General features: G+C 48.4%; 1 protein-coding gene across 1 annotated transcript in view; it reads right to left on the bottom strand.

Annotated features, from left to right (window-relative positions):
- The window catches only part of Smg5 (SMG5 nonsense mediated mRNA decay factor), a 30,798-nt gene that overhangs the window by 1,298 nt on the left and 2,684 nt on the right, over nucleotides 1–26,816 (bottom strand). Inside the window, exons 2-21 of the mRNA XM_006976385.4 lie at nucleotides 21,574–21,672; nucleotides 20,741–20,864; nucleotides 20,199–20,355; nucleotides 17,958–18,047; nucleotides 16,413–16,502; nucleotides 15,459–15,537; nucleotides 13,390–13,515; nucleotides 13,222–13,290; nucleotides 12,286–12,494; nucleotides 11,594–11,731; nucleotides 10,849–11,451; nucleotides 8,796–8,971; nucleotides 7,809–7,884; nucleotides 7,074–7,249; nucleotides 5,530–5,688; nucleotides 2,362–2,421; nucleotides 1,863–2,022; nucleotides 1,416–1,506; nucleotides 592–666; nucleotides 132–270 (exon numbers count right to left, since the gene is read on the bottom strand). Coding sequence (XP_006976447.1) covers nucleotides 132–270; nucleotides 592–666; nucleotides 1,416–1,506; nucleotides 1,863–2,022; nucleotides 2,362–2,421; nucleotides 5,530–5,688; nucleotides 7,074–7,249; nucleotides 7,809–7,884; nucleotides 8,796–8,971; nucleotides 10,849–11,451; nucleotides 11,594–11,731; nucleotides 12,286–12,494; nucleotides 13,222–13,290; nucleotides 13,390–13,515; nucleotides 15,459–15,537; nucleotides 16,413–16,502; nucleotides 17,958–18,047; nucleotides 20,199–20,355; nucleotides 20,741–20,864; nucleotides 21,574–21,672 — 2,896 coding nt within the window. The remainder of the gene's footprint in view (nucleotides 1–131; nucleotides 271–591; nucleotides 667–1,415; nucleotides 1,507–1,862; nucleotides 2,023–2,361; nucleotides 2,422–5,529; nucleotides 5,689–7,073; nucleotides 7,250–7,808; nucleotides 7,885–8,795; nucleotides 8,972–10,848; nucleotides 11,452–11,593; nucleotides 11,732–12,285; nucleotides 12,495–13,221; nucleotides 13,291–13,389; nucleotides 13,516–15,458; nucleotides 15,538–16,412; nucleotides 16,503–17,957; nucleotides 18,048–20,198; nucleotides 20,356–20,740; nucleotides 20,865–21,573; nucleotides 21,673–26,816) is intronic.

Below are 26,816 nucleotides of genomic sequence, written 5' to 3'. Positions count from 1 at the left end.
AGGCGGCAAGATGAGGGAGGGCCTGACCTGACATGGTAGGAAAGGGGCAGCTTCTCTGGAGCGGGTGTGTGTCTGAAGATGGCTCCTAACACCTCTTCCCGACTCCATCCCCCGCCTCATCAGTGACCTACCTGCATGGGCCCAGAGAGCACACTGGGGTTGTCCAAATGAAGGCCTGTGATGATGGTCACCATGCCACTCGGGTCCTCCTCCCCTGCCCCTTGGGCCAGAGTTAGCTGTCTGCAGCTGTCCAGAATCTTATAGAGAGTCCTGAGAATGGGGTAAAGGGAACAAGACCAGGCATGACCATAATCTAAACATAAAAATCTCCAGAGCCTGGGAGAGCGTCAAGAGACAAGAAGAGCCAACAGGCAGCTGGTGGCAGTGGGTCCAGAAGCTGGCCCTGGAGTAGGTGCTGGGAGATGCAGACAAGATGGTGAGCACAGGCATCTCTGGGCCAAAGTGACTGAGATTATGGGAGGGCCCTGGTAGGTTATGCTGGCCCATCCTGTCCAGGGGTGGGGTAGTTCACAGAGGGGCCGGCAGAGCCAGCTCCTGACAGTTTCTGCGGGGAGAGGGCTGACACTTTACCAGGCATCTGCATCCTGCCTCTTCAGTTTATGCCGCTCAAAGCTCTTTCCCACCTCCTTCTGGCAGCGAATGTATCTGCAAAGGAGACCGCAGAGGTGGAGAAAGGGACAGGGAGGGCACTTCACACAAAGCAGGCCATTGTGGCTGGGCAGGCTGTGTCAACTCTGGGAGACAGGGTAGCTATGTCCCTCCCATCAGGCTGTTTGGAGTCATTTTGGAGCAGTTTCTTGGATGCCAGGCTGGCTTTCTCTACTGATAACATCGAGTTTCTGGTTTTTCCCAGGGGAGGAGCTGGGAAGGCAGTAGAAGCACTTTCAAGTCAGAGCTTCTGGGGGTGACCTCCAAACAAACCAGCCTTGTGTAGCTTCCTGGCCAGGCAGGCCAGAGGCAGGGTAGAGGAGGAGCTCTCGCCTCTCCTGCTCCCTCCACCCCAAAGGCTAGAAGGGTGGGGTCTGGGCTGAGTTCCAGCTTCTCCCTGGGTGGCTTAAACAGCCTCCGTAGTGGACAAACAGGGAGCCTGCTCCTTCAGTCTCCAACGGAAGCCTAACAGCTCCTTCAAAGGAGCCACGGCCCAGAGCTGGGACCCGACTGCTACTTTCCCCCAGCAGGTGCTGTGCGAACTCTGCTTCAGAGACAGGGCAGCAGCTCTGACCCCTCAGGGCTTTCAGCTCTTCTAGCCTCCTTGTCCTAGCAGCTGAGACCTCCCAAAGCGGCACAGGAAGCACGGATGAGGCCCGTTACTTGCAGGGAGCCGAGAACTCCTAAGTACAGCTAGATAACGGCCTCAGGTTGCACAAAGGCCCCAGCCAGACCTAGGTCCTCACCTGTTTCCTTTTTTAAACTCTGCCTCCAGGTACCGGATCCCATCCCGGGCCCCTGGCTGTTCCTTCTTCAGCAGATCCAGGCCATCAATCACTAGTAGGCAGAGCAGGAATAGGTAAGGACAAGACAGTAAGCTCAGACTGCAGAGCACGCTGCAGGAGATGTCCACAGGGAGTGGGAGATGGGTGCAGGACCGTGATGCCCACGAGACTCTGGACACTTCTTTGAAAATGTGACCAGCCAGCTTGACAGCTCACCAAGCACCTCCACTTGGGCTTCTCACTTACTTGCCCACATCTCTGCAGTGATGTTGGCACAGATGCCTATGCTGAGGCGCAGTTCACAAATGGTGGGACTTGACCAAGACCACATATACACTGGACACTGAATAAGGGTTTCTCAATCCCAAGGCACCCTCCATCTGCACCCAACCTCCCCAATACACTCACCTGTCCTGGGAATGATGATGATAAAGCGGCCACTCGTGGCCAGCTGGCGGATGAGAGGGAGGTGGTAGCACAGGGCCTGGGTGTCGGGGATGAGGTAGGGAGACATGGCTGACTGGGCCTTGGGCTGCTGCAGGCTCCCTTCCAGCTGGGAGACCTCGAGCTGGGAAGAAAAGGCTGAGTGGCTGGAACTGCATAGAGCCCAGCAGGCTGGGTCGAGGAGACAGTAAGAAGACCCTAGGCCAGTGTTAAGGTGGCTTTTACAGGGCTCCTCCTAATGCTCCTGGGACAGAGGAGTCTTTCTACCAGTGACCTTGAGCATAAAGGGGGTGAAGATAAACGTGGGGTAAAGAGACAAAGAAAGCAGAAGGAAGGCTGAGCATCAGGGAGAACATTCCAGAGGCCAAAAAAGAGCTCTTGGAGGAGCGGTCCAGAGCCACGGCAGGGATCATCTGAGAATGGGCAGATGGACCAGTAACAGGAGGATGTGCACACAGCCCACCTGTAATCGTAGCTGAGCCATGTCTCTCATGAGCCTGTTCCGCCGAGCCTCCTCCTCTGCCTACAAGGAAACACAGCTGTGAGAAGAGGGTCTGTGGCCCTCCCTCCTCTGGACTCCAGAGGACTGGATACACAGTCTGTGGGAAGTCCCGACACTCCTGTTCCAGGAGGGGAGGGAGGCACGGGAAAGGAGTCTTTCCTGCTTCCTCTACAACCCTCAAGACTGACCCACGGTAGGGCCATGCCTGCTAGAGTCCTATGGAGAGGAGACAGCTGAGGACTTCTAGCATGTACGACCCTGCCTGCTGAGCCTTAGGCAGGTTCCTCTAACCTCGGTTCCTCTGCTCCTTCTAGCCAGGTCCCCCTCAGGGGATGCCAACCACACACACCCTTGCCTGCTCTCGGCCTGCCCATGCTGTCCAGGACACACTCACGCTGTCTGTGCCCAGCAGTCCCGTCCCCTCCTCCTCTCGCCCAGCCTTCTGCTGCTGCTGCTTGGTAAGCGACTCTCTAGCTGCCAAAATGAGAACGCTTCAAGTGGCCTCTGTCTGTCCTCTCTCAGCACTTAAATCCAGTGAACCTCGACGACACACCAACATCCTTCCCTTACCGCAGGAGCACAGGATGCTCTCAGCCACGCTGCTCTGCCCTTCTTGACTCGTCCCTGCTCTCGCACAAGAGTCCCAACAGTTTTCCAAAGCTGCCAATGCCCACCATCACCTTATCTGGAATTCTTTCAGTTTGCAAAATGAAGTTCCAAGCTCTTCATACATTGCCAATGTGGACAAGGGTGAGACCTCTGTCCTGTGAGGTAACTGGGCACCACTGAAGGCTCTGAGGTCAGCCAAGTTGTCCTCAGACGCCATGCTAATGACACCAAACCAGACAAGTCTATAAAGTGACTGGTTAGTTCTCCTCACGAGTCAGGGAGGTAAGAAAATGTGGAAAGCCGAGGATCTGTTAGAGACTTCACCAAATGTCACGGAGGGTGTCGCACAGAATTGGTGGAAATGGATAGTCCATAGTTAATAGTACACACCAATCCCAGGTGCTCAGTTTGGATAATTACCCCAGGGTTAGGCCCGACTCACTCCTACCCTGCAGACTCCTGCACAGTTAACAACTACCCTGCCCCAAATGCCAACCATGCCCCTCTGGGGGCACTGGTAGAGGAGGAAAGAAGAACCAAGCTGACAAGGTCACATCCTTACAGGCTGGCCAGAAGACAGAAATGGAGAACACCAAGTGGACAAAATCCCCTCTTTTTCACTGCAGAATCGAGCCCATAAACCCGACTGTTTATATTAAATCGTCACTGGGAAACTCCGAGATCCAGAAAGGGACTCAAGGCCCCTGTACAAGGGGCTCAAGGCCCCTGAGGGATCAGTGCACATGAGGAATCACCTGAATGCAGGAAGGGGGAAGCACGTCATCGTCAGTTCAGCAGCTCAGACAGATGTGGGTCTGCTGGCCTCTGAGGGAAAACCTTTTTTCAGAAGGGCCAGTGAGAGAGTTCCTAAGCCTGGCAGCCACTTGGCAATGGGACAATAGCTCCTGGCGAGCATATGGGCTGCACAGAACAGTCAGTTTGAATGCTCATGGTTGGCACCAGGCATGGTAGCATATGCCTATAATCGTAGCATGGCTAAGAAGTCTCAAACTGAAACAAACCAAAGAACTCAAGTTTTCTCTAAGAGGTCAGAGCCCTGGTCCCCAATTTGACTTTAGTGTCTTGGAACTGTCCACAGTTTTCCCAGACATAAAATGAAGACACAGGCACCCATGCCACAGGAAGGCTGCGGGTGAAATGATAGGGCACTTGCAAAACAGATTAAGCACACAGAGTGCTCAGTGTGTGACAAGAGATGGCAAACTTGGGGTCAGTCAGTGACAGAGGCAGAGTAGGAAGCAGTGTGGCCTGCAGCATCCAGAACCACACAAGAAGGTACAAGAAGGTACTCACTGGCTCCTACCTCTTTGGGAGCTGTGAGTTAGAGAAAATGCCTACAGAAAATCCAACCGTCTTGGTTTGTTTGTTTGTTCATTCGCTCATTCATTCATTCATTTATTTTTAAGAACTCACTCTGTAGCCCAGGCTGTCCTCGAACTCACTGAGTGCTGGGATTAAAGGCGTGTGCCACCACCGCCTGGCAAAAGCTTACCACCTTTTATTTAAATTTTATTTTATGTGCATTGATATGAGGGTGCCAGATCCCCTGGGACTCGAGTTACAGCTGCGAGCTGCCATGTGGGTGCTGGGAATTGAACCCAGGTCCTCTGGAAGAGTAGTCAGTGCTCTTAACTGCTGAGCCATCTCTCCAGTCCCCTCAACAGTTTTTATTTTAAAGCTGTGTGACTTCCCTCACTATTTTTGTAACCCCACCCCTGTCTTCCTGTACAGGATAACAACAAAAGCCTTAACACAAAAGCTTGCTTTTAACAAAAGGTGCTTGTTCCTAAGGCAGCAAGGAAGGCGCCTCTGGGTGAGCATGCTCCCCTTTCAGCCTGTCAAAATGTCCACGGCAAAGGGACTCAGGTCAGGAAGCTGCCGGATCAGAGAGGAGACTGGCTGACACACGAGGGACTAATTCTCATGCCTGACACCCACACTCCAGCTCAGGAAGGACAACTGCGCCAGGGCTGCTCATGCCCAGAGAGACACACACTAATGCTCACGGAGCGGATGGCACACAAATGAAGAGACCGCCATGTTTACTGCTTAACCCCAGTGTCTAACGAACTGACAAGCCTGACAGAGTGAATTCTCAGTGTTTGTGCTGAGCATCACAGGCCACTGCTTGCTCTCTGGATGGGACTATGTCTGAAACAAGAGAGTTCCTCCATGTTTCAACTCTACATTCTGTTCCATTCCCAAGTCTTAACCTCCGGTGAAAAGAAGGCGTGGGAGCACCTGCTGCGCATCCACAGGCAAGGAGCCGACTGGCACCATCACTCCATCTCCTCCCCTACCCATTCACAGCCAATTCTGTGTATTCCTGCACTTGAGTATCTCTCATGCCCTACCTAGCAGCTCCACCCTCAGGCCTCGCTGGGCCTCTGAACTGGCTCCCTGGTTCTTCAGATAAGAACTGCCTGTGCACCCGAGCCCCTTACTGCTTCTGCGGGAAGCCCAGTGGGAAGCGTTCCCAGGAAGGGAAGGCTGACTCACCATACGGAACTGGGCCTGAGCCTGCTGCAGCAGGCTCTCTTGCTCAGACTGAGCAATGCTGACGAAGATGCCGACCTCTGGATTGAACTGCAGGATGCTGCCTTGTAATCGAGCAACGAAGTGCCCGAAGCTGCGGATGTAGCAGATGCGCACCACCGACTGGGGAGAACAGAGACCCAGCTAATGTGAGCAGGCTCTCTCAGCAGCTTCCTCAACATCCCTCACCCTCACCCTCCGGCCTCCCTGCCAACCCAGCCACCTCACAGCAGCAAGGGCTCCTTGGAGAGGCAGGTGGTCTGTAGAGTGGGCAAGGGCACCAAGATACAGACCCGCTAAGCACTAACTGTAGAAAAAGAGGAGGCTAGCAGGACAAGGAGACTGCTAGGAGATCAGAGGGCCAGGTCGTGGGCTGAAGAAAAAGTAAGAGAGAGTGGGGCTGAGGTTAAGAGCTCAGTGGAGCTCAGTGGTACAGTGCCTGCCCAGCAGGTGTGGGGCCATGGGTTTGATCCCCAGTCCTACAAAATGGATGAAAAAAGGAAAAAAGGCAGCAGCCCAGGAGTGAGGAGACAGGTTCTAGAGCCATCTCTTCTAAGGCTCTTCGTGCCTCCCATGAAAAATGAGAGACACATTAGGATCACACTTCTCAATTTTATTTATTTATCTCTCTATCTACTTACTTACTAAGTATACAGCATTCTGCCTCCATGTGTGCCTGCAGGCCAGAAGAGGGCACCAGATCCCACTATAGATGGTTGTGAGCCACCATGTGGGTGCTGGGAATTTAACTCAGGACCTCTGGAAGAGCAGTCAGTGCTCTTAACCTCTGAGCCATTATCTCTCCAGTCCCACACTTCTCAATTTTTTTTGGCCAGTAAAGCCCTTCTTCATGCCCCTCAGATAAAAAAAAATCTGGCCTATCTTAAAACATAAAAACAGAGTCGGGCGGTGGTGACACATGCTTTTAATCCCAGCAATCAGGAGACAGAAGCAGGCAGATCTCTGTGAGTTCGAGGCCAGCCTGGTCTACAGATCCAGGACAGGCTCCAAAACTACACAGAGAAACCCTGTCTTGAAAAGAAAAGAAAAAAGAAAACAAAAAACAAAACAAATACACATAAAAAGTGCAGCCATGCCTCTGGTTGTGGAGAAAGCAGCCAGGAGAAAGGCTGAGGAAACTTGGTAGCCTGTCTGCTTGGCTTCCCTTTGCTGCCCCCAAATGGCCTATGTGGTAATAGACTCAAGAGAGAAAGCTGCTGACCAAAGTGGACCAAATGTTTTCAGCTCTGCCTGTCAGACAGATGTTCAGTTCTGGCCTGACCCAAAGAAGCTGAAACATTCCAAGTCGTGATTGACTTGCTCTGCCCTCCGCAGACAGAGGGGAAGAAAGGACACACTACTAGTAGCACACCTTGGAAAGATGCCTGTCAAGGTAACACCCGGAGGGTGTTCCCGGTCTACGAAGGTGTCCTGCCCAGCCAAGAAACCCTGCTTTGCTGCAGGATGTGACAAAGGCCTGGCCTTGTGGCAGGAAGCAAGTCCCTTACCTCCTCTAAAGCACTGAGCAGGGGCCGATCTGCATCGAAGTTGAAGCGTCTATGAGCAGTTCGGAGAGGAGGTAGGTTCCGCAGCGCCATATCCTCTGGGAGCAGCAGGCTAGAAGGGAGGTCAGGCAGCTCACAGCCTTCAAGGAGACCCTGGACTTCAGGACACAGGGCCAGGCCTAGGCAGAAGGAAGGAGACTATCAGACCACTGCCCTGGGGAATGGCCACACAGGAAATACAAACCTCCTATAGGGTTACCAGGCTGGTGAGACAGGACAGAGCCCTAAGACAAACGGCAGGTGGGAGGGAGGGAAGAAGAGAGACACACCGGGCCATGCAGGTGGAGCTCTAGGATAGCAGAGCTGGAGCCAGAGAAAGCAGGAGGAGAGAACAAGGACAGTCAGCTTGGGAAGGAAGCTCTTGGTGAGTTTTCTAGTGGGAAGGTGGTAGAGGATGACCTGACCAGCAATGGTGTCACTCCTCAGCGCCTACAGGCAGCACGGTGCCATGACAGCCTGGCGCCTCTGCTCTCACCAGCCCATTCCTTCCCCGGCGCACACCTCCTCGCACACCAGAACACCAGCTCAGCGGGAGCAGTGCTGGTGTGGAAACTACACTGACTGCTTGCTACGTGCTGGGGAGGCTCCTCACCCCCAAATCTAAGCTAGAAGAGGGGGACCAACCAGGTTTGATGGGGCCAGTAAGAGAGAAGGAGAACAGTCCTAGAGCCCACTCACCAGAATCCTGGAGTTCACCAGCTGCTGGCAACAGATTCAGCAACACAGACAGGCGGTTCCACAAACTCTGAGAGCTCTGGGGAGAAAAAGAAAACCTCCAGACAGACAGTTCAGGAAAGCAAGGCAGGCAGCACACCAGGGTCTTGTGTTCTGAGACTCAGAGGGACTGGACAGGAGTTAACAAGAGGAAGTGCATGCAGGATTGGGAAAACAGATTAGGTCAGAGAAGACAGTGTGGCCCAGGAGGGCCTTTCCAGACTGAGAGTGTGAAAGCAAGCCCCATGAGCTGGCTTCTCCTGTCTAGTGGACACTCACAGGGAAGGACAGGGCTCTTCACAATAAACAAGACTACAACAAGCTCAAGATGGGAGCTCTGATTCGTGGGGTGCAGGCATGGCCCCACCCAGCCCCGACGGCAGCAGTCTGACAAGAATGGCTCCTAAGAGGGCCTCTCGAAGCCACAGCCTCTGCCTGGAGAGGCCCAACTTTGCCCGTTTTCATTTCTGTTGCTGTCCTCTACTGCACTGTCCTTTTGTTTGTTTGTTTGTTTGTTTCGAGACAGGGTTTCTCTGTGTAGCTTTAGAGCCTGTCCTGGAACTCACTCTGTAGATCAGGCTGGCCTCAAACTCACAGAGATCCACCTGCCTCTGCCCCCCAAGTGCTGGTGTTAAAGGCGTGCACGCTGCTGCCACCGCCGCCGCCCAGCCTTTGATGCCTTCTTTTCCTCTGTATTCTTTCATGTTTACTGAGTCTGGCCCCCAACATTTCCCACAATGTCAGTATTAAGTCAGCTTTGGGAAAATGAAGCAGAACTGGCAACCTCCTCTCCACCCCCTGGACATAGGTTCTTTGAGGGAAGAGATCACACCCACTCCTGCCAGGCCAATCCGGCTCTTGGCAGACCACAGACAGGCTGCTTAGGCTCCTTCTGATCTCATCCCCCTTCCAACCTTGTGGACCCTGACAATGTAGGATGTGGGTCAACACCTGCGCACAGACGATGATGAGGTCAGGATTGGTCCGCAGCCAGTCGAGGAAGACCTTCACAGCAGGAAGGAGGCCCTCAGCCATCAGGGCCTGCAGCTTCTCCTGAAGGCTGCGCTCATTGCGACATGAGCGGCTGCTGGACTCGCTCCCCTCTGACTCAGAGCCATCCTCAGAAGCTGGGGTGGGGCGAAGAAGAGAAAACCGGGGTAAGCAGTGAGCAGCATTTGGCAACAGGCTTCCGTACTCTCAGAGAATGCTACCCACCCACTCCACCCACCCAGTCTCAGTCACTGTCAGACCCCTGCCCCGCTGCACCAGACCTAAGAGCTTTGTGCTGGGATTAAAAGTGTGTGCCACGACACCTGACTTCATTTAAAATTTCTTAATCTCAAAAGTTCCACCCCATGCCAGGCACTGTGTTAGGCATTAGGAACACAAACAGAGAAGACATATTATTTAGTTCTCCTAAAGCTCAGTCTATCTCAAGACAAGTAAGCCAGTAAAGTCTCACAGGAGAGGGTAGAGGCTGCAGTGGAGCAGATGGTACAGGTTACCCACACCTTTAATCCCAACACTTGGGTTGCAGAGGCAGGCAGACCACTGTGAGTTCAAGGCCAGCCTGGTCTACAGAGTGAGTTCCAGGACAGCCAGGACTACACAGAGAAACTTTGTCTTGAAACAAAACAAAACAACCAAACAAACAAAAACTAAAAAACTAAACAAACAAAAACCAAGCAGTGGCCTTATTAAGGCTTCTGCATCCTTCAGACAAATGGGGCATTGTATACAAAGTCTGGAGGTTAAAAACAGCATTTAGGGGCTGGAGAGATGGCTCAGTGGTTAAGAGCACTGACTGCTCTTCCAGAGGTCCTGAGTTCAAGTCCCAGCAACCACATGGTGGCTCACAACCATCTGTAATGAGATCTGGTGCCCTCTTCTGGCCTGCTGTCATATATGCTGTATACATAATAAATAAATAAATCTTTTTTTTTTAAAGATTTATTTATTATGTACACAGGAAAGGGTGCCAGATCTCATTACAGATGGTTGTGAGTCACCATGTGGGTGCTGGGAATTGAACTCAGGACCTCTGGAAGAGCAGTCGGTGCTCTTAACCTCTGAGCCATCTCTCCAGCCCTAAATAAATAAATCTTTAAAAAAAAAAAAAAAAAAAAAAAAAAAACCGCATTTAGGCCAGACGGAGGCAGAGGCAGGCAGATCTCTGTGAGTTCAAGGCCAGCCTGGTCTACAGAGTGAGATCCAGGAAAGACGCAAAGCTACACAGAGAAACCCTGTCTTGAAAAACAAAACAAAACAAAAAAAGTAAAAAGAACAGGGACGAGCTAGATGGCTCAGTGGTTAAGGGCACTGGCTGCTCTTCCAGAGGTCCTGAGTTCAATTCCCAGCACCCACATGATGCTCACAACCATCTATGGCGGGATCTGATGCCCTCTTCTGACATAAGTCAAGAGAGCACTCATACATATAAAATAAATGAACCTTAAACAAACAAACAAACAACCCCCCCCCAAAAAAAACAAAAACAAAAAACAACCAAGAACAGGGCTGGCAGCTCTTCCACTACAGATTGCTAGGCTGAAGGCAAAACAACACACCCTAACCACTGGGGATGCTGCCCAGTGGTTAACACATGACCAGCATGCATGAGCTCCTAGGCTGGCTGCACAGTAGTAGAAAAAGAAAAGACGACTCTAAAACAGTCTAGCCTAGAGCTTGACATAGAATAGGCCCCACAGATGCTGCTGTTGAAGATTGCTCCCTCTACAATGATGACACTTGAGTGTCCTCCAAAGTATTGCTCGGACAAGAACACTATGCCCAGCTTTAGGGACCCCTGGGGGGAGCTGGATGCCTTGAGGGAAGAAAATACAATGGCCGACAAGGAGAGAAGAGCTCAAAGCCACAGGGCAGTGCGGTGGAAAAGGATTCCTGACAGCGAAGCACCAAGGGTGAGGTCACTCTAAGAGAAGGTGGTCTCTCATAGCCATAGTATGGAGAAGTGCACCCAAGCAGGAGGCAGAGACTCAGGTACCTGGCTCTAAAGGCTTGTCCACATCTCCGTTGACACAGGACCTGTGACTGGACACACTGTTGGGTTCCGTGGTGGGCTGCAGGAGCAGGTTGCTGAAAGTGGGGGCCAGTCGGAAGCAGCGCTTTGTCTGGAACATCTGGGTGGACATGGCCTGGAGATTGCTGGCAATGCTTGCCTCATTGGGGACCAGAGGGCCATTGAGGGAGTCAGGCACCTCTGACCTGGCCTGAGGAGGCTCCAGGGCTGGAGACCTTGTCCCCTCTTCATCCTCCATGTCTTCCAGGTCTGAGCGGGACTCCTGGCTGTTCATTTCTGAGTCTGTCTCTGCATCAAATGCAGTGCCCCTGCCTTCCAGGCTCTTATCAGAGCCACTGTCTGAGCCGTCACTGGCCTGGGCAGAGTCATGGCTCGAGTCTGATTCAAAACCTTCACTCAGGTCACTGTCATCACCAGCTTTAGGAGGATGGTGGCGGCGACGGCGACGGAGACAAGAGAGCCGGGAGTGCTTACGGTTCTTTCTACCCTCCTCAGTTTGGGGCACCACAGTGGGAGGCTCGGGCTCTGGCTCCTCCTTTTCTAGTGGTTCTTTTGACTCTGGTTCATCTGTAGAAAGGGGAAAGTCACGGGAGACAACTGTAAGCTGGAACAGGCCCTCTCACAGCAGCCCTCACATGGGATGCAGTCCCTCCTTCTCCCAGTCCCATGCAGACTCTCCAGTCCCAGCCCGCCCAGCCCAGCCTCCGACCTGTGCCGTCACTCTGGAAAGCCGAGACAGGGTTCTCGCCCTCTTCCAGCTCCGCCTGCAGCCGTATGTTGACATGATTAATGAGGTGGGAGAAGAGGGCCAGGGTGAAAGCGATGGCTGCACTATACTGCTTGGATCCTAAAACCAGGAGAGCAGGAGTAAGCACCGTCACTTCCAACTTGTCTTACCTCTCAGCTCATCCAATGGCCCAACTACTCCTCAGAGCTGGTTCCTGACAAAGGTTTCTCAAGTCTCTTGAACAGTATCCACCTTCTCACAAACTAGAATATACCAGCTCGCCCCACACCTTTTCATGTGGGTGTATCTTCTTGCCCTAGCTATCTCACTAGAGCTTTGAGACTGCTCCTGGTAACCCAAGAGTCTTAGCATCTAGCACCGCCTCGCCCACTACCTCTGCCAGAAAGGTTTCCAGATTCTTCCTAAGTGCCCTGATCCCAAGGCCTGGGCCCTGGAGAGTACATGACTGTCTATGGAGGAGGTTAGGGGAGAGATAAGAACCCAAAGCACCTCTCCTCCTTCACAGGAGATCCATCGGCAGGCTTCCTCAGCCCTCCCTCTACACACGCACACGCACACGCACACGCACACGCAAGGAAGGGTCTACTTGTGGAAGGAAGTCTTGTCACACTGCCAACAGGACAGTGGGGAGCAGAGGGGTGCAGTACGAGTACCTGCTCTCTTTAAACTGTGCACACCCATAAGGCAGATGATGGCCATCTGAAAGATGAGGAGGTCAGGGAGGTAAGCATATCCACTTTCACATTCTTCCTCATCCTCGTTCGTTAGGCCAAGGTTGGGTGAGGAGGGCAGGTAGAAGAGACAGAGGTTGAAATCCTCTAGGACTGACTGACAAAGTGAGGTCAGCTCAGAATCCATGGAGCTATGGGGAGGAAGGAGGAACAAGTGATGTCAGTGATGGCGTGGGGTGGCACAGAACTGACAACCCGAAAGTCAGAGACTAAGGATGTAGTTCACGTGTTGGCCAAGCGCGCATAAGGCCCTGGGCTCAACCCCTGGCACATCCAACAAACACACTCAGAGTCACCTAGGCATGATGGTACATGGCTTTAATGCCAGCACTTAGAAGGCAGAGGCAAGCAGATTTCTGATAATTCAAGGCTAGACTGATCCATACACGTACACAGTCAGTTTCAGGCCAGTAACACCATTTTTCAAAATAATAAAAAAAGAGGAAACACTAAGGGATCCTATAGAGACTATGAGGACTTGGGCGGGGGGGGGGGCACCAATGTCAAAAGATAAAATTGAAGTTGTCTAGTGTGAGCAGCGCCCTGCTTCTACTGATAAAAACAACAAAATAATGACCGAGAATGTTTCAGACCCCACATGAAACAGGGTTAAAACCCCCAGGAAAGGCTATGGGTGTCTATTCAGTCAGTCACTACTTCAGCATCTAGTAAGCACTCACTTGGTGTCAGCCAGGATGGGCCCAGACACAACCGTGAGGGACGCCAAAGATGAACAACCGACCGGTGAGCCTTTCCCACAGGAAGCACAGTGCAGCAGATGATCCTTCCCTAACCCACGTAAGGAGCAGCCACGGCAGGGGCTTGCTGACCCCATCCTGTTCACTCACTCCTGCTCACCTGCTTTTGGGCTGTAACAGGCTTTGTAGGTACATGAAGTTCACCAACAACCTCTTAATGTCTTTACATCTGGAACGAGAGGAACCCAGAGTACACGTTGAATGGTCTACAGTCTCTGTGGTCCCACCGCCGCCACCGCTCTGTTCCCTCCCCTCAGGCCCCACTTACCGCTTTTTGCTGGGGGACAGCTTCCTGGTCTCAGACTTCTTCAGCTGATGGTACATTTTGGTTGCCTTGTCATACAGCCTCTTGAGGTTCCCATAGGCTCCCTCAAAGGACACCTCTGACTGGATGCTGAAGGAGAAACAGGGGTAAACTACTGCATCTGGACAGGGAATAGGAGGAAATGGAAAGGTCACCTGCTGGGACCTTAAGAAGCTATTACTAGTAAATAGAGGGGATTTCAGCCTCAATTTCTTTACATACTTGGGTATGGACACGGACAGACGGACAGGGACGGACGGGGATGGACAGACAGACAGACACACACACACACACAGGTTCATCCAAGTAAAGGTATTATTTTCCTTACTTTCTTCTCTATATAAAAGGGAGCAATTAATCCTACTTTGTTACAAGTTTAACTTACCATCCCTTAAATATATTATCTCAACTTGCAAACAAGGCAGCACCCTATAAGCATTTACTACATACAACTAAGTGTATTTATCTGCATTCTTTGTTAATGCTGCAACACCTAACCCGGGTCAGGCACACAGCACACCCTAATACCATCTACACACAAGATAAGAAAAAGAGCCTGCAAGGACAAACTACCCAAGGTGCTTACACACCTGGCACAGGGTAGTGCTGAAGCTTCAACGCAAACCTATTTCACTACAAAACCAACAACTTAGGCATTATATGACAGGTTTATCTTTTTTTTTTTTTTTCCCCTTGAGACAGTCACATGTAACTAAGGCTGGCCTTGAACTCCTGCTCCTTCTGTTTCCAATTCCTAGCTCCCACAAGGGAGCTCACAAGCATTTATAACTCTAGTTTCAGGGATCTGATGCCTTCTTCTGACCTCCTTGTGCATCAGGTATACATGAAAAGTAAAAACATACATGTAGGCAAAACACTCATACACATAAAATAAAGAAAACAGGAGCTGGAGAGATGGCTCAGCAGTTAAGGGCACTGGCTTCTCTTCCAGAGGACCTGAGTTCAATTCCCAGCACCCACATGGTGGCTCACAACCATCCATAATGAGATCTGGTTCCCTCTTCCGGCATACAGGCATGCATACAAACAGAACGCTGTATACACAATAAATAAATCTTTTTTTTTTTGGTTTTTCGAGACAGGGTTTCTCTGTGTAGCTTTGCACCTTTCCTGGAACTCACTTGGTAGCCCAGGCTGGCCTCGAACTCACAGAGATCCACCTGCCTCTGCCTCCCGAGTGCTGGGATTAAAGGCGTGCGCCACCACCTCCCGGCCCACAATAAATAAATCTTTAAAAAAGAAGAAAAAAATAATCCCAGTACTTGGGAGGCAGAGGCAAGCAGATCTCTGTGAGTTCAAGGTCAGCCTGGGCTACAGAGTGAGATCCAGGACAGGCTCCAAAGCTACACAGAGAAACCTTGTCTCAAAAAACCAAAAACCAAAAAAGAGGAAAAAGAAAACAAAAAAAAAAAAATTTTTTAATGAATTAAAAAACAAAACAGGCTAGATGGTGGTGGCACACACCTTTAATCCCAGTCCTCAGAAGGCAAAGGCAGGAGGATCTCTGTGAGCTCAAGGCCAGCCTAATCTACAGAAGGAGTTCTAGGACAGCCAGAGCTGTTAGAGAGAGAACCGTCTTGAAAAACAAAACAAACTCATTTCCTTCTAGAGAAAGCCAGCAATCCTGGCTGACATGTATACGTATGATCCAGCAATCAAGAGACAGAGGAAGAAGGACCACTGCAAGTTTGAGTCAGCTTCAGCCAGCCACAGGTACACAGCAAGACCCTGTCTCAAGCAAACCCCCATGGAAACAACACAAGAACAATCTCCCATTTACACTGTGTTGTTACTTTAATGTCCCAGGGACCTGTCAATCCACGTGGCTCTGTAAAACACAGCAGGGCTGGGTCAGCGTACCCCTAAGTGAAAAGACCCTCAATCTAGCACACCTCAATCTGAGCCAGAAGCTGGCAAAAGACAGAAAAAACAGAGATGGGGAGTGGGAAGTCAGGGGTGACAGATAGGAGAGCAGGACCGCAGGGCTAGGGAAAGCGCTGGCCAACACTCACCAGCGCAAGTAGCAATACATGGCTTCCACATTGTAATACTTGCTGCCCGCAAGGGTGCCCAGCTGGTTGAAGGGCATTCCTGGAGTCAAAGACAATTCATGCAGTTAAAGTCCACAATACCTAGTCACGACTGCCAAGCCCAATCAACCAACACTAAGCATCAGAGAACTCCAGGGGAAAAAGCTAGGAGCAGCAGGCAACCCTGGAACCTCAGATGACTAGCACATCAGTCTCCTCCTCAGAAGAATCACTAGCTTCTCTTCCCATCATTCCATTTTGGTTTTCTGGGATTTACCTGACCCCGGATGCATCCCTTCAGTTACACTGTGGGTCTTTAATGGAGTCTCCTCCTTTCTTCTAGCTCAGTTGGTTTGTTCAAAGTCTGAGTTTCTTACTACACTCTACATGTGAACCCCATTTCTGTCTAGAATAGCATCTTTAAAAAGTATATATATTTTGAGATAGGCTCTAACGTAGCTCAGGCTGGTCTCAATCTTGGTATATAGCCAAGGATGATCTTGAACTTGTGAGTTTCCCAATTCTACCCCTCAAACACCGCGATTGTAAGTGTACACCACCCGGCCTGGCTTCTGTGGTGCAAGGGTTCAAACATAGGGCCTTTATGCAGGCTTGGCCAGCACGCCATCAACCCCTGTATTGACTCTCATCCCTGCTCCCACTACCCCTTCTGTGGGCAAGGGGTGTATGATCTCTTCTTTCTACAGAGACCTCACAGAGAGAGGAGCCATTTTCTCCGTCTTCTCTGTTAAGACTTGTCCATTTCTTGCCCCTTCCTTTGTCTTCTGTGTGTCACAAAGGGAGAATATATACCCATGGTGAACTAGGAGAATGGGAGAATCATGGACCTGGAGGAATGAGCACAAGGCCTATCTATGACCAACAGAACTTCCTACCTCAGAAATGATCTGGTTTACATCCAAGGAGGACACTTACCAATCTGGGGAGCTACTGACAAGGCTTGATAGTAAAATCTCTCAGCTAGCAGCTCAGTGTCCACACCAGCTAATTCATTCTGATAACGTGCTATATGAGAGAGAAGGGGAGAAAAGTGATGATTTTAGGTTTTAGAAGCCCCCCCCCCCAAAGCTGTAAAGAGCCTGGGAGGCAGGGACATGAACTAACACATAGGCTGTGAGGTCTTAGACACAATCCTAAGTCTGTGTGACTATACACAGTACTTGACTCTCTTCCTTGCTAATGATTAAAAATGTAAAGAATCTGCTGTGGAACAATCCTTTTCTACACTGTGACTATGTATTACTCTCATTGGTTAATAAAAAAGCTGACAGGCTGGTAGGTGGGCAGAAAGTTAGGCAGAAAAGCCAAACTGAGAATGATCGGAAGAAGGAGGGCAGTGTCGGGAGAGACGCCAGCCAGCCGCTGAGCAAGCAGGATATCTAAAAAATGTGGTAACAGGCTGGAGATATGGCTCAGAGGTTAAGAGCACTGACTGCTTTTCCAGAGGTCCTGAGTTCAATTTCTGGCAACCACATGGTGGCTCACAACCATCTGTAATGAATAAGATCTGGTGCCCTCTTCTGGCCTGTAGGGATATGTGCAGACAGAACACTGTATACATAATAAATAAATCTTTAAAAAAAAAAAAAAAAAAAAAAAAAGAGGTAACAAGCCATGAGCCATGTGGCAAAGCACAGATAGAAAAATGGGTTAATTTATGTGTAAGAGTTAGCTAGAAAGAAGCCTAATCTATCAGCCGAGCATTTATAATCCATATTCAGCCTCTGGGTTGGTTATTTGAGACCTGGCAGTCAGGTCTCAAGCAGGAAACGTCTGCTTATAATAGTCAGCATCTATAAAGTGAGCAGGTTCATCATGAGTGTCTCTTCCCAATGTAGGGAGTTGCAGCAAATACAGGTGCTTGCAAAAATCTCTGGTGTTTGGTTCTGGAATGCAACTGGTTGATTCTACAGGAAGACACTGGTCCAGTTAATGTAAAACAGTGAACTCTATGCATACTAGTGACCACAAGTAGATAGACCAAGCATGCAGTGGAGACAGAGCCAGAAGAGCTTCTGGTCAATGAAAAGTAATGCACCCAGCATATCTATACCAGCAGCCCAATACGGAATGGACGTCTACAAAGACTAGAGACTCAGCACCTTTCCAGCCTCAGCAACACTCACCATGCAGTTAAGTGCTCTCTGAGCTTCTTGATGCTCAAGTGCCTGTCCACCTAGGAGCCCATAGAGATAACAGAAGGCTTCCAAGGAGAAGGACCCAAGCTACAAATTTTCATGACCTACTGAAATAGTGACCATTCTGACTACTTCAAATGTCAAAGGCATTTCCCCATTCCTAGCTCTCCATATAGAGCTGGCTCATAGGCATCAAAAACAGAACACTGTAACCAACTGTTTCTTCAGTTCTCCAATACATAAAAGATGGTACCAACAACTGAAGCAGTCTGCACCCTTCCCATAGCCCAAGGCAGAGAAAATGCAAAGTGAAGATTCTTACACAAATCCCCCAGGTACACCAGACATCGGTGGCATGCCATCTGTGCCCAATCCATCTCCTTTCCTGAAGCAGATACTGGCTTCTTGCATCCTGAAAGGGGGTGGGTGGGTAGGTGGGAGGAGGAGAGACAGAAGTTGATGTTTTTGTTTTGTTTTTATTTTCCTGGAACTCACTTTGTAGACTAGGCTGGCCTGGAACTCAGAGATCAGCCTGCCTCAGCCTCCCAAGTGCTGGGATTAAAAGTGTGTTCCACCATCGCCCAGCTCAGATATTGATTTATGAGTCCATTCCTCTACACCCACCTAGGTAGAAACATCTTCTAAGAGAAGAGGAGATGCTAGGCCAGCCTTGCAACTGTATTATAGAGCTGAGAAGACACTTAGTAAGAAGAAAGTAGACACAGAGGCACAAAAGAAAGAAGACCCTCAAAAGAGGACAGTGCCCAAAAAGAAGGTCATCTGAAAGGTCAACACAGGAATTCTAACAGAAAGGGACGAGGCTCCATTATTAGGTGAGGAGACGGGAAGAGCTACATCAAAGCAACCTACGTGAAGGTACAAAGTTTAGTAAGATTCACAAATGCATGCTACATTGATGGTTTCTTTACTCAGGAGTACCTTGACACATAGCTGGGTGTGGTGGTACGTGCTTTTAATCCCAGCACTTAGAAGGCAGGTGGGTGTCTGTGAGTTCAAGGCCAGCCTGATCTACAGAGCGAGTTCCAGGGCAGCAGAGATACATAGTGAGACCCTAACTCAAAACAAAACAGAACATTTTCAAAGAGCACCTGGCCTCCTGCCCTGTTGCTTTTGCGGGTCCCCTGGGTAGGGAGTCCCGCTCTGAAAAACTTTTCCTGATGTTCCTGCAGACTTTCTACTAGACTGAATGAAAACACCAAAGAGAAAAAGTGTTTGTGTTTGGGGACCAGAAGGTCTGAAGCAAATTCTGAGGCTGTGGACCCTTTCACTTTCTAGTAAAGCCTACAGACACTGCCTCCATACTAATCTTGCTGCTGTTTTGTGGAATTAGGGCTTCAACCTAGGGCCTCACACAGTCAGACAAGCACTCTATCACTGTAGTATGTCAGCCCTCTTTGCTTATGTGTGTACACATGCACATGTGTGTGTGAGAACAATATGTATAAGGGCCAGATGTAGACACTGGGTATCTTCCTCAATTGTTTTTCCCCCTTTACAATTTTTTTTATTACATTTATTATTTATTTTATGTGTATGTAGGTGAGTGCGTGCATGCCACAGCACACATGTGGAAGCCAGAGGACAACTTCTAGGAGCTGATTCTCTCCTTCTATAACGTGGATCTCAGGGATTGAACTCAGGTCATCAGGCTTGGCAGCACGAGTCTTGGCCCACTGGCCATCGCACTGGCCCTCTCCACCTTAGTTAAGGAACTGAACCTGAAGCTCATCAGGTCAGCTGGACTGTCTGAACAGTAAGCCCCAGGGATCTTACTGACTCCACCTTCCTAGAGCTGGGGTCACAGATCTGCAAGCGTCTTACCTGGTTTCTACCTGAGTGCTGGAGATCCTTAGGGATCCTCAGGTCCTTATGCTTCTGTGGCAAGCACTTGACCCAGTTCTTCCTTTTGTTTCTCAGTATTTTAAGAACACAAAGCACAGATGCTCTGCATCTGGCGAGAACATGTCAGGTGGTAGCAAGGACATGGCTTCCATCTCTGACAGAAAGTCTACCTCCTAGTGAAAGCTGGGGCAAGGCTCTAGAGGAGGGAAGAGTACCTACAGAACAAGGAGAGATGGAGGGAGGGACTCTAAAGGGGATCTGAGCTAAAGGGAAAGTGTGAGCTACAAAAGTAAAGCCACTGCTGCTAGGACCTCTGTTGGCTGCACTTCTAGAAAGACTGTCAACAATTTTCCCAACATTTCTGAAGATTTTAAAACTTTAGCCAAATACCGGAAAACATTCCCTAAAGCTAAAAGCAACAGGACCATCAGAACTCAACCGGAAGAAGAAACCAAAGGTTAATAGCATCTTCTAGAGCCAGATCTATACCACAGCCAGGTCCCCTCCCATAGCCTCCACATTACTTCACAATTCTGAGCCTCTCATTCCTTAAAACCTCCACTGTAAGTAACTCATGCTTGTTTGGATGAATCTCATTTTACAAAGGTGTTCCACTGCCTGGCTGCTCACTAGTTATTCCAACTTTGAAGATGACAAGGCACAAGAACCTATTCCTCGAGCCCTTTCAGGTTTCACTGACCTATGAGGGGGTCCGTGACATGAGTCCAGTCAATGCAGCACTGTAGTTCAAGCTGGTAGTGGGACTGGATATAGAGAAGGAGATGCTGGTAGAAGCCAATGCCAGCGACCAAATGAGTCCTGTAGGCACATTCCAAGGTGCTCCGGCTGTGGATATGCTGGAGATCAGGAAGGCAAAGAAATAAGCCCAGAGAACCACTCCCTCTGCCACAACCTCTGCATCCTACTGAGGAAATGAGCTTCTGTTCTTGGCTCCAGGATCTCAACCACATCTCTCTTCCCACAAAAAGTTACCCCCCTACAGCCTTAGATCAACCTCTCTGGTCCTCTCATGTGACAATAAGCTCCCTCCCTTCTCCAATTTCAATTATGTATAACTTTCTCTTTCCTCTCTTCTGCCTGTGTGTCCTCATCCCATCCTGGGTCCGTCCCCGCCCCACCCCCACCTCCAAGAATGCTCTGGACCTACTTTTCTAGCTCTTTCCCTTGCTCAACTTCGCCTCTTTAGACAAGTTTTGTTTCCAGTCCTAGGACCTCCCTTACCTTTTTGTTAGTCTTGATAAGCTGGATAACTTCATAATATACCTTTCTCCACAGCAGCTCCTCAGCCTTCCTCCCATAGTCTACCGGATGCAAGAACATAAGCTTCACACAGAGCTCACGCAACCTGGGAAGGCGTAAGGGAGCATGAGGTACTGCCATCCCTTGACAAAGAACACACAGAGCTAAGGGCAAGGCATGGGCTATTTCCGACACCAACAGATCTCTGCCTCCCAAGAGACATCAGTGTCAATGATCGGAACTACAACCTAGAAGTAAGAGGAGCCCCCAAAAGCCAGCAGCAGGAAGTAACAAGAATTTTAACAGTCTTCGTTCCCCCTAGAGTCTCTTCTCCATTTTATTTCCTTTTTCTCCCTTCACATGACCAATTCCTTCAATTCAAATGCCATTCTTTTTTTTAATACTTATTTATTTATTTATTGTGTTGTTTATTTATTATATATACAGTGTAATGTCTGCATGTATCCTGCAGGCCAGAAGAGGGCACCAGATCTCATTACAGATAGTTGGGAGCCACCATGTGGTTGCTGGGAATTGAACTCAGGACCTCTGGAAGAACAGTCAGTGCTCTTAACCTCTGAGCCATCTCTCCAGCCCTCAAATGCCATTCTTATGGTACCAATCTAGTGGATGTACAAGCTGCAGATGGAATGAAGGGTTCCTATCTCTTCTCTCAGGAAAGCCAGGGACTTCATGGTTCAGTAGTGTACCATGAGGTCAGGAGGTTAAAGGTAACGTACATTGATTTATACCCAGCACAGTTAATAGAGATAGGGAGGGCAATAGTAAGACTCTAGTTCAGGATCTCAGCTTACTTGTTCCTCAGGCTAACATTCTCTGGTTTGAACACTTCTTGATAAGCAGTTTTGTTGCAAAGGATGAGGTCTAGCCGATGCACAGCCTCCACCACAGCCCTGCAAGGAAACAAAGAGCCCTCAGCCATGTGCACAGTTGACTTTGAGTGCCGGGTTACTGGTGCTAAAGAAAAAGTTCAAAGGCAGAGGAGAGGGAAGGGGAGGTAACGGGAAGGGAAGACTTAGGGTTAAGGAAATGAAAGGCAGGCTGTAGGCTGAGCTCTACAAAACATGAAGACAGACTTCTTCCTGATACAACAGCCCCCAATCAAGGACACATGGCAATGATGGGGAGACCGGCTGTCCTACTTGAGGGAGGTGCTACTGGCATTTAGTGGCTGCTGCTAGAAATCTTTTGATGCATAGATGAGCCCACAAAAATAAAATACTACCCACACACACCCACAAAACACACACACACATTTACAGATACCCTTGGAGGTCAGCAGAGGGTGACAGATGCCCTGAGCTGGTGTTACAGGCAATTGTGAACTATGGGTTCCAAGGAATCAAACTCAGACCCTCTGGAAGAATACTATGTGCTTTTATCTCTCCATTTCACAGACACACACATACAAACATTCACATGAATACATGTGTATGTTTATTGATACTTTATTCACTATAACAAAGAATTAGAATCAGCCTCATTGTCCACCAATAGATGAACAGGTAACTAAAATTCAGTATAAAAAAAAATGGAATACTATTTAGCTATAAAGAAAAATGAAGTTAACAAATTTTCAAGAAAATAAGACTCAGACTGACAATATTAAGTGAGCTCACAATCTAGGAAAGAAAAAAATTCCCACATACTCTCACTCATATGTGAAATCTTAGTACATATGTGTGTGCGCGCGCGCGTGTGTGTGTACATATGTAAACAAATGCACCTGTGGGTACAGTATAAAATGAAGAAAGGGAACAAGGAAAGCTAAATGTAAGGGAATGAGGGAAGATGGAGTGTTGTGGAATATTTGTTTACATTGTAAAGATGTGTCAAGGTGCCTTCTGATTGGTTTAATAAAGAAATGAATGGCCAATAGCTAGGCAGGAGGTATAGGCAAGACTTCTTAGCAGAGAGAGAGGAAGAGGAATCTAGGCACACAGAAGATGCCAGGGGACGGACACACAAGTCAGAGGTACAGAATGAAAGAAAGGTAAAAAAAAAAAATCATATGGTGGAATGTAGATTAGAACATATGGGTTAATTCAAGATATAAGACCTAGTTAGAAACAGGACTAATCTATAGGCCAAGCTTTCACAATTAATGTAAGTCTCTGTGTCATTATTTGGGATCTGGCTGGCAGGACAGAGAAAGACTCATTAAAATGGACTGCAGGTAACAAGTTATTAAAGAAAATATAAAGCTAAGTGGTTTTTTTTTTTTTAGTTCTAATTCTGTAGTGAGTTTTTTTTTTTTTTTTTTTTTAGTGGTGTGGTCATTGAATGTAATGGGTCACCATAAACCTATAGGGAAAGGCACTACTAGGAGATGACGCTTTGTTGGAGTTGGTGTGGCCTTGTTGGAGGAAGTGTGTCACTGTGGGGGTGGGCTTTAAGATCTTCGCTCAATGTGACATTAGTCTACTTCCTGTTGCCTGCATATCAACATGCAGCAGTTCCTTTTCCAGCACTATGTCTGCCTGCATGCAACCATGCTCCCTGCCATGATAATGGATTAAACCTGTAAAACTATAAGCAAACACCTCAATTAAAGGTGCTGTGCGGTCAATAAGACAAAAAGACAGCCTACAGAATGGGAAAAGACCTTCACCAACCCCACATCTGACAGAGGACTGATCTCCAAAGTATATAAAGAACTCAAGAAGCTAGACATCAAAATACTGAACAATCCAATTAAAAAATGGGCTAAAGAGCTAAACAGAGAATTCTCAAAAGAATCACAAATGGCGGAAAGACATTTAAAGAATTGCTCAACATCCTTAATCATCAGAGAAATGCAAATCAAAACAACTCTGAGATACCACCTTACACCTGTCAGAATGGCTAAGATCAAAATCACTAATGACAGTCTATGTTGGAGAGAATGCGGAGCAAAGGGAATACTCCTCCACTACTGGTGGGAATGCAAACTTGTACAACCACTGTGGAAATCAGTATGGCGGTTTCTCAGAAAATTGGGAATCGATCTACCTCAAGACCCAGTCATACCACTCTTGGGCATATACCCAAGGAATGCTCAATCATACTACAAAGATACATGTTCAACTATGTTCATAGCAGCACTATTTGTAATAGCCAGGACCTGGAAACAACCTAGATGCCCATCAACTGAAGAATGGATCAAGAAAATGTGGTACTTATACACAATGGAGTACTACTCAGCAGAGAAAAACAATGACAGCATGAAATTTGCAGGAAAATGGATGAAACTAGAAAATATCATCCTGAGTGAGGAAACACAAACCCAGAAGAGCAAACATGGTATGTACTCACTCATAAGTGGATTCTAGATATAAAACAAAGAACAATCAGACTGCAAACCACAGAACCAGGGAGGCTACATAGCAGGGGGGACCCTAGGATGACTGTGGCTCATAATAAGTTTGGGTTTCACTCAATCACTGGGCAAGCGTCAATCAAACATTTCACTATTAGGGTAAGAATTTATACTGTATCAAGCTGATAATAGAAAAATAAATAAATAAGTAAAAATGGGGGAGAAAAAAAGAAAAAGAAGCAAGCAAGAAAGAAAAAAAAGAGTTGTGGTTGCCAGGTGGCGGCGGCACACACCTTTATTTTTATTTATTTATTTTTTTTGTTTTGTTTTGTTTTGTTTTGAGACAGGGTTTCTCTGTGTAGCTTTGCGCCTTTCCTGGATCTGGATCTCGCTCTGTAGACCAGGCTGGCCTTGAACTTACAGAGATCCGCCTGCCTCTGCCTCCTGCCTCTGGAGTGCTGGGATTAAAGGCATGCAGCACCACCGCCCAGCCGCCGGGCACACACCTTTAATTCCAGCACTTATGAGGCAGAGGCAGAGGCAGGTGGATCTCTGTGAGTTCGAGCCAGCCTGGTCTACAAAGCAAGTTCCAGGACAGCCAGGGCTACACAGAGAAACCCTGTCTCAAAAACAAACAAACAAACAAACAAACAAACAAACAGGAGTTGCCATGGTCATGATTGTCTCTTCACAGCAACAGAAGCTCTAATTAAGACAAGTAGTATGTAAGTCCATAAATTTAATGGGAAGCATTCCAAGAGTACATATATACACAAATCAGGCAAAAAACCCTACAAACAAAATTGGGCAATCATGTATAATCCCAGCATTCGTGAGGCAGAGAGGCACATGAGACTTTTTCTCAAAAAGGGAGACGGTGGCATGGCACGATGCTAAGGGTTAAGGCACTTGCTAATTCAAATTTCACCCCTGAGACCCGCAGGGTAGAACTGACTCCCAGAAGTTGTCCTCTTGCCGGGCGGTGTTGGCGCACGCCTTTAATCCCAGCACTCGGGAGGCAGAGGCAGGTGGATCTCTGTGAGTTCGAGGCCAGCCTGGGCTACCAAGTGAGTTCCAGGAAAGGTGCAAAGCTACACAGAGAAACCCTGTCTCGAAAAACCAAAAAGAAAAAAAAAAAGAAGTTGTCCTCTTGCCTCCATAGAGGTTCTGGCACCCATATCAGGGCAAAAGTATGTTCACACACATATGTGTGGCGTACATCTTCAACACCAGGCCCTCTGGAGGCAGAGGCAGGTGGATCTCTAAGGTTCAAGGCCAGCCTGGTCTATAAGAGGGAATGCCAAGACAGCCAGGCCTACATAGAGAAAGTCTGTCTTGAAAAACAAAAACCAAACAAACAAAAAGTGCTTCAGACTGAGTGTGGGCACATGTGATCCCAGCACTACAATTGTGTTCTTTGAATTTCAGAACAGCCTGAGCTACACAGCAAGTTTGGGCCAGCCCAGGCTATACAGCAAGACCACTTATCAAAGACTGTAGGCTTGGCCAAGCACAGTGGTGACCGCCTTTAATCCCAGGACTCAGGAGGTGGGGCAGCTGTATCAAGGCCATAACCATCTACATAGTAAGTTTCAGGCCAACCAAGGAGCAAAGTAAGAACCTGTCTCAACATAAACAAAAACATAACACAAAGATTATAGGCTTGGAACCAGACTCCCTGGGTCAAATTTCATCTATATTTATAACCAGCTCTGTGGTCCTGCACAAGATACCCAACTTGTTTGTGTCTCAGTTTACCCTGCTATAAAATGGGAATATGATAATTAACTACTTTTGTTAATAAATAAAACACTTGTGTCAGTGCTTGGTAAATGTTCAGTAAGCATTAATCTCCCCCCTTTTTGTTATATACTGAGGTGTTTGAATTTAGAAGCTAAGAAGCTTGTCAGTCATTAAAGCATTACTCTACAACAGACACCCAAAAGGCCCCAAAGGTAGGCTCTTCTCTAGAAGGGTAAAACACAAGAAGCTATGGAAGCTGGTACATTAGGCTCCTCTGTGGATGAAAAGGCAATCCAAAAACAGAGACTGATGGTTCCCAGAACAAACCAAGATGTGTTCTTAGGCCAAAACGTGGGCTCAGATTCTGTATGGCCCAGCTGCACACCTCTAAAAGCTGCCCTCTACAGGGCCAAGTGATTTAGCACTCAGCTGAAGGAGTGGGCTGGAGAGCAAAGCCTTCTCACAGGAAGCTTGACAGCTCAATGTTCTAGAATTCAGTTACCTTTCAGTCTACCTCGAGGTCAGAGCCAATCCTTTCCTGCAATCTGGACTTCAATGCCACAGGCACCAGCTTAGTTCACTGGACAGTTTTTTATTTGCTTTTTTGGGGGGTGGGGTGGAGGGCAGAGACCTTGCTGTCCTCAAACTCTTGTGCCTTCACTGCCACAGACAGTTGTAATAAGAGTATAAGTGTTTTATTTTCTGATGCTGCTGTAATCCTGAACCCAAGGCCTCCACTAGACGACACCCCCAGTTCAAGTGTTTGTATTTTATGAACAGGATTCAGAGAGTTCCTTACGTTCTCAATTAAAGAAAATAATAATAAGTTAATATCTGATACTCTAGAAAGCACCAAGGACAAATCCTTAAATCTGAGAGCACTTAGCACCTTTCCCCCATTGTCTATCATATCATAAGCTTCTTCAAGAAACTGTACTCTCCCTTTGGATAAACCATGAAAATTAGTCTTGACTCAAATCAAGGTAGTATAATTTT

This window comes from Peromyscus maniculatus, chromosome 6, assembly GCF_049852395.1.
Source record: "Peromyscus maniculatus bairdii isolate BWxNUB_F1_BW_parent chromosome 6, HU_Pman_BW_mat_3.1, whole genome shotgun sequence".
Classification (NCBI taxonomy): domain Eukaryota; kingdom Metazoa; phylum Chordata; class Mammalia; order Rodentia; family Cricetidae; genus Peromyscus; species Peromyscus maniculatus.
The sequence above is the reverse complement of the archived record's forward strand: the minus strand, read 5'-3'. Positions and strand labels throughout refer to the sequence as shown.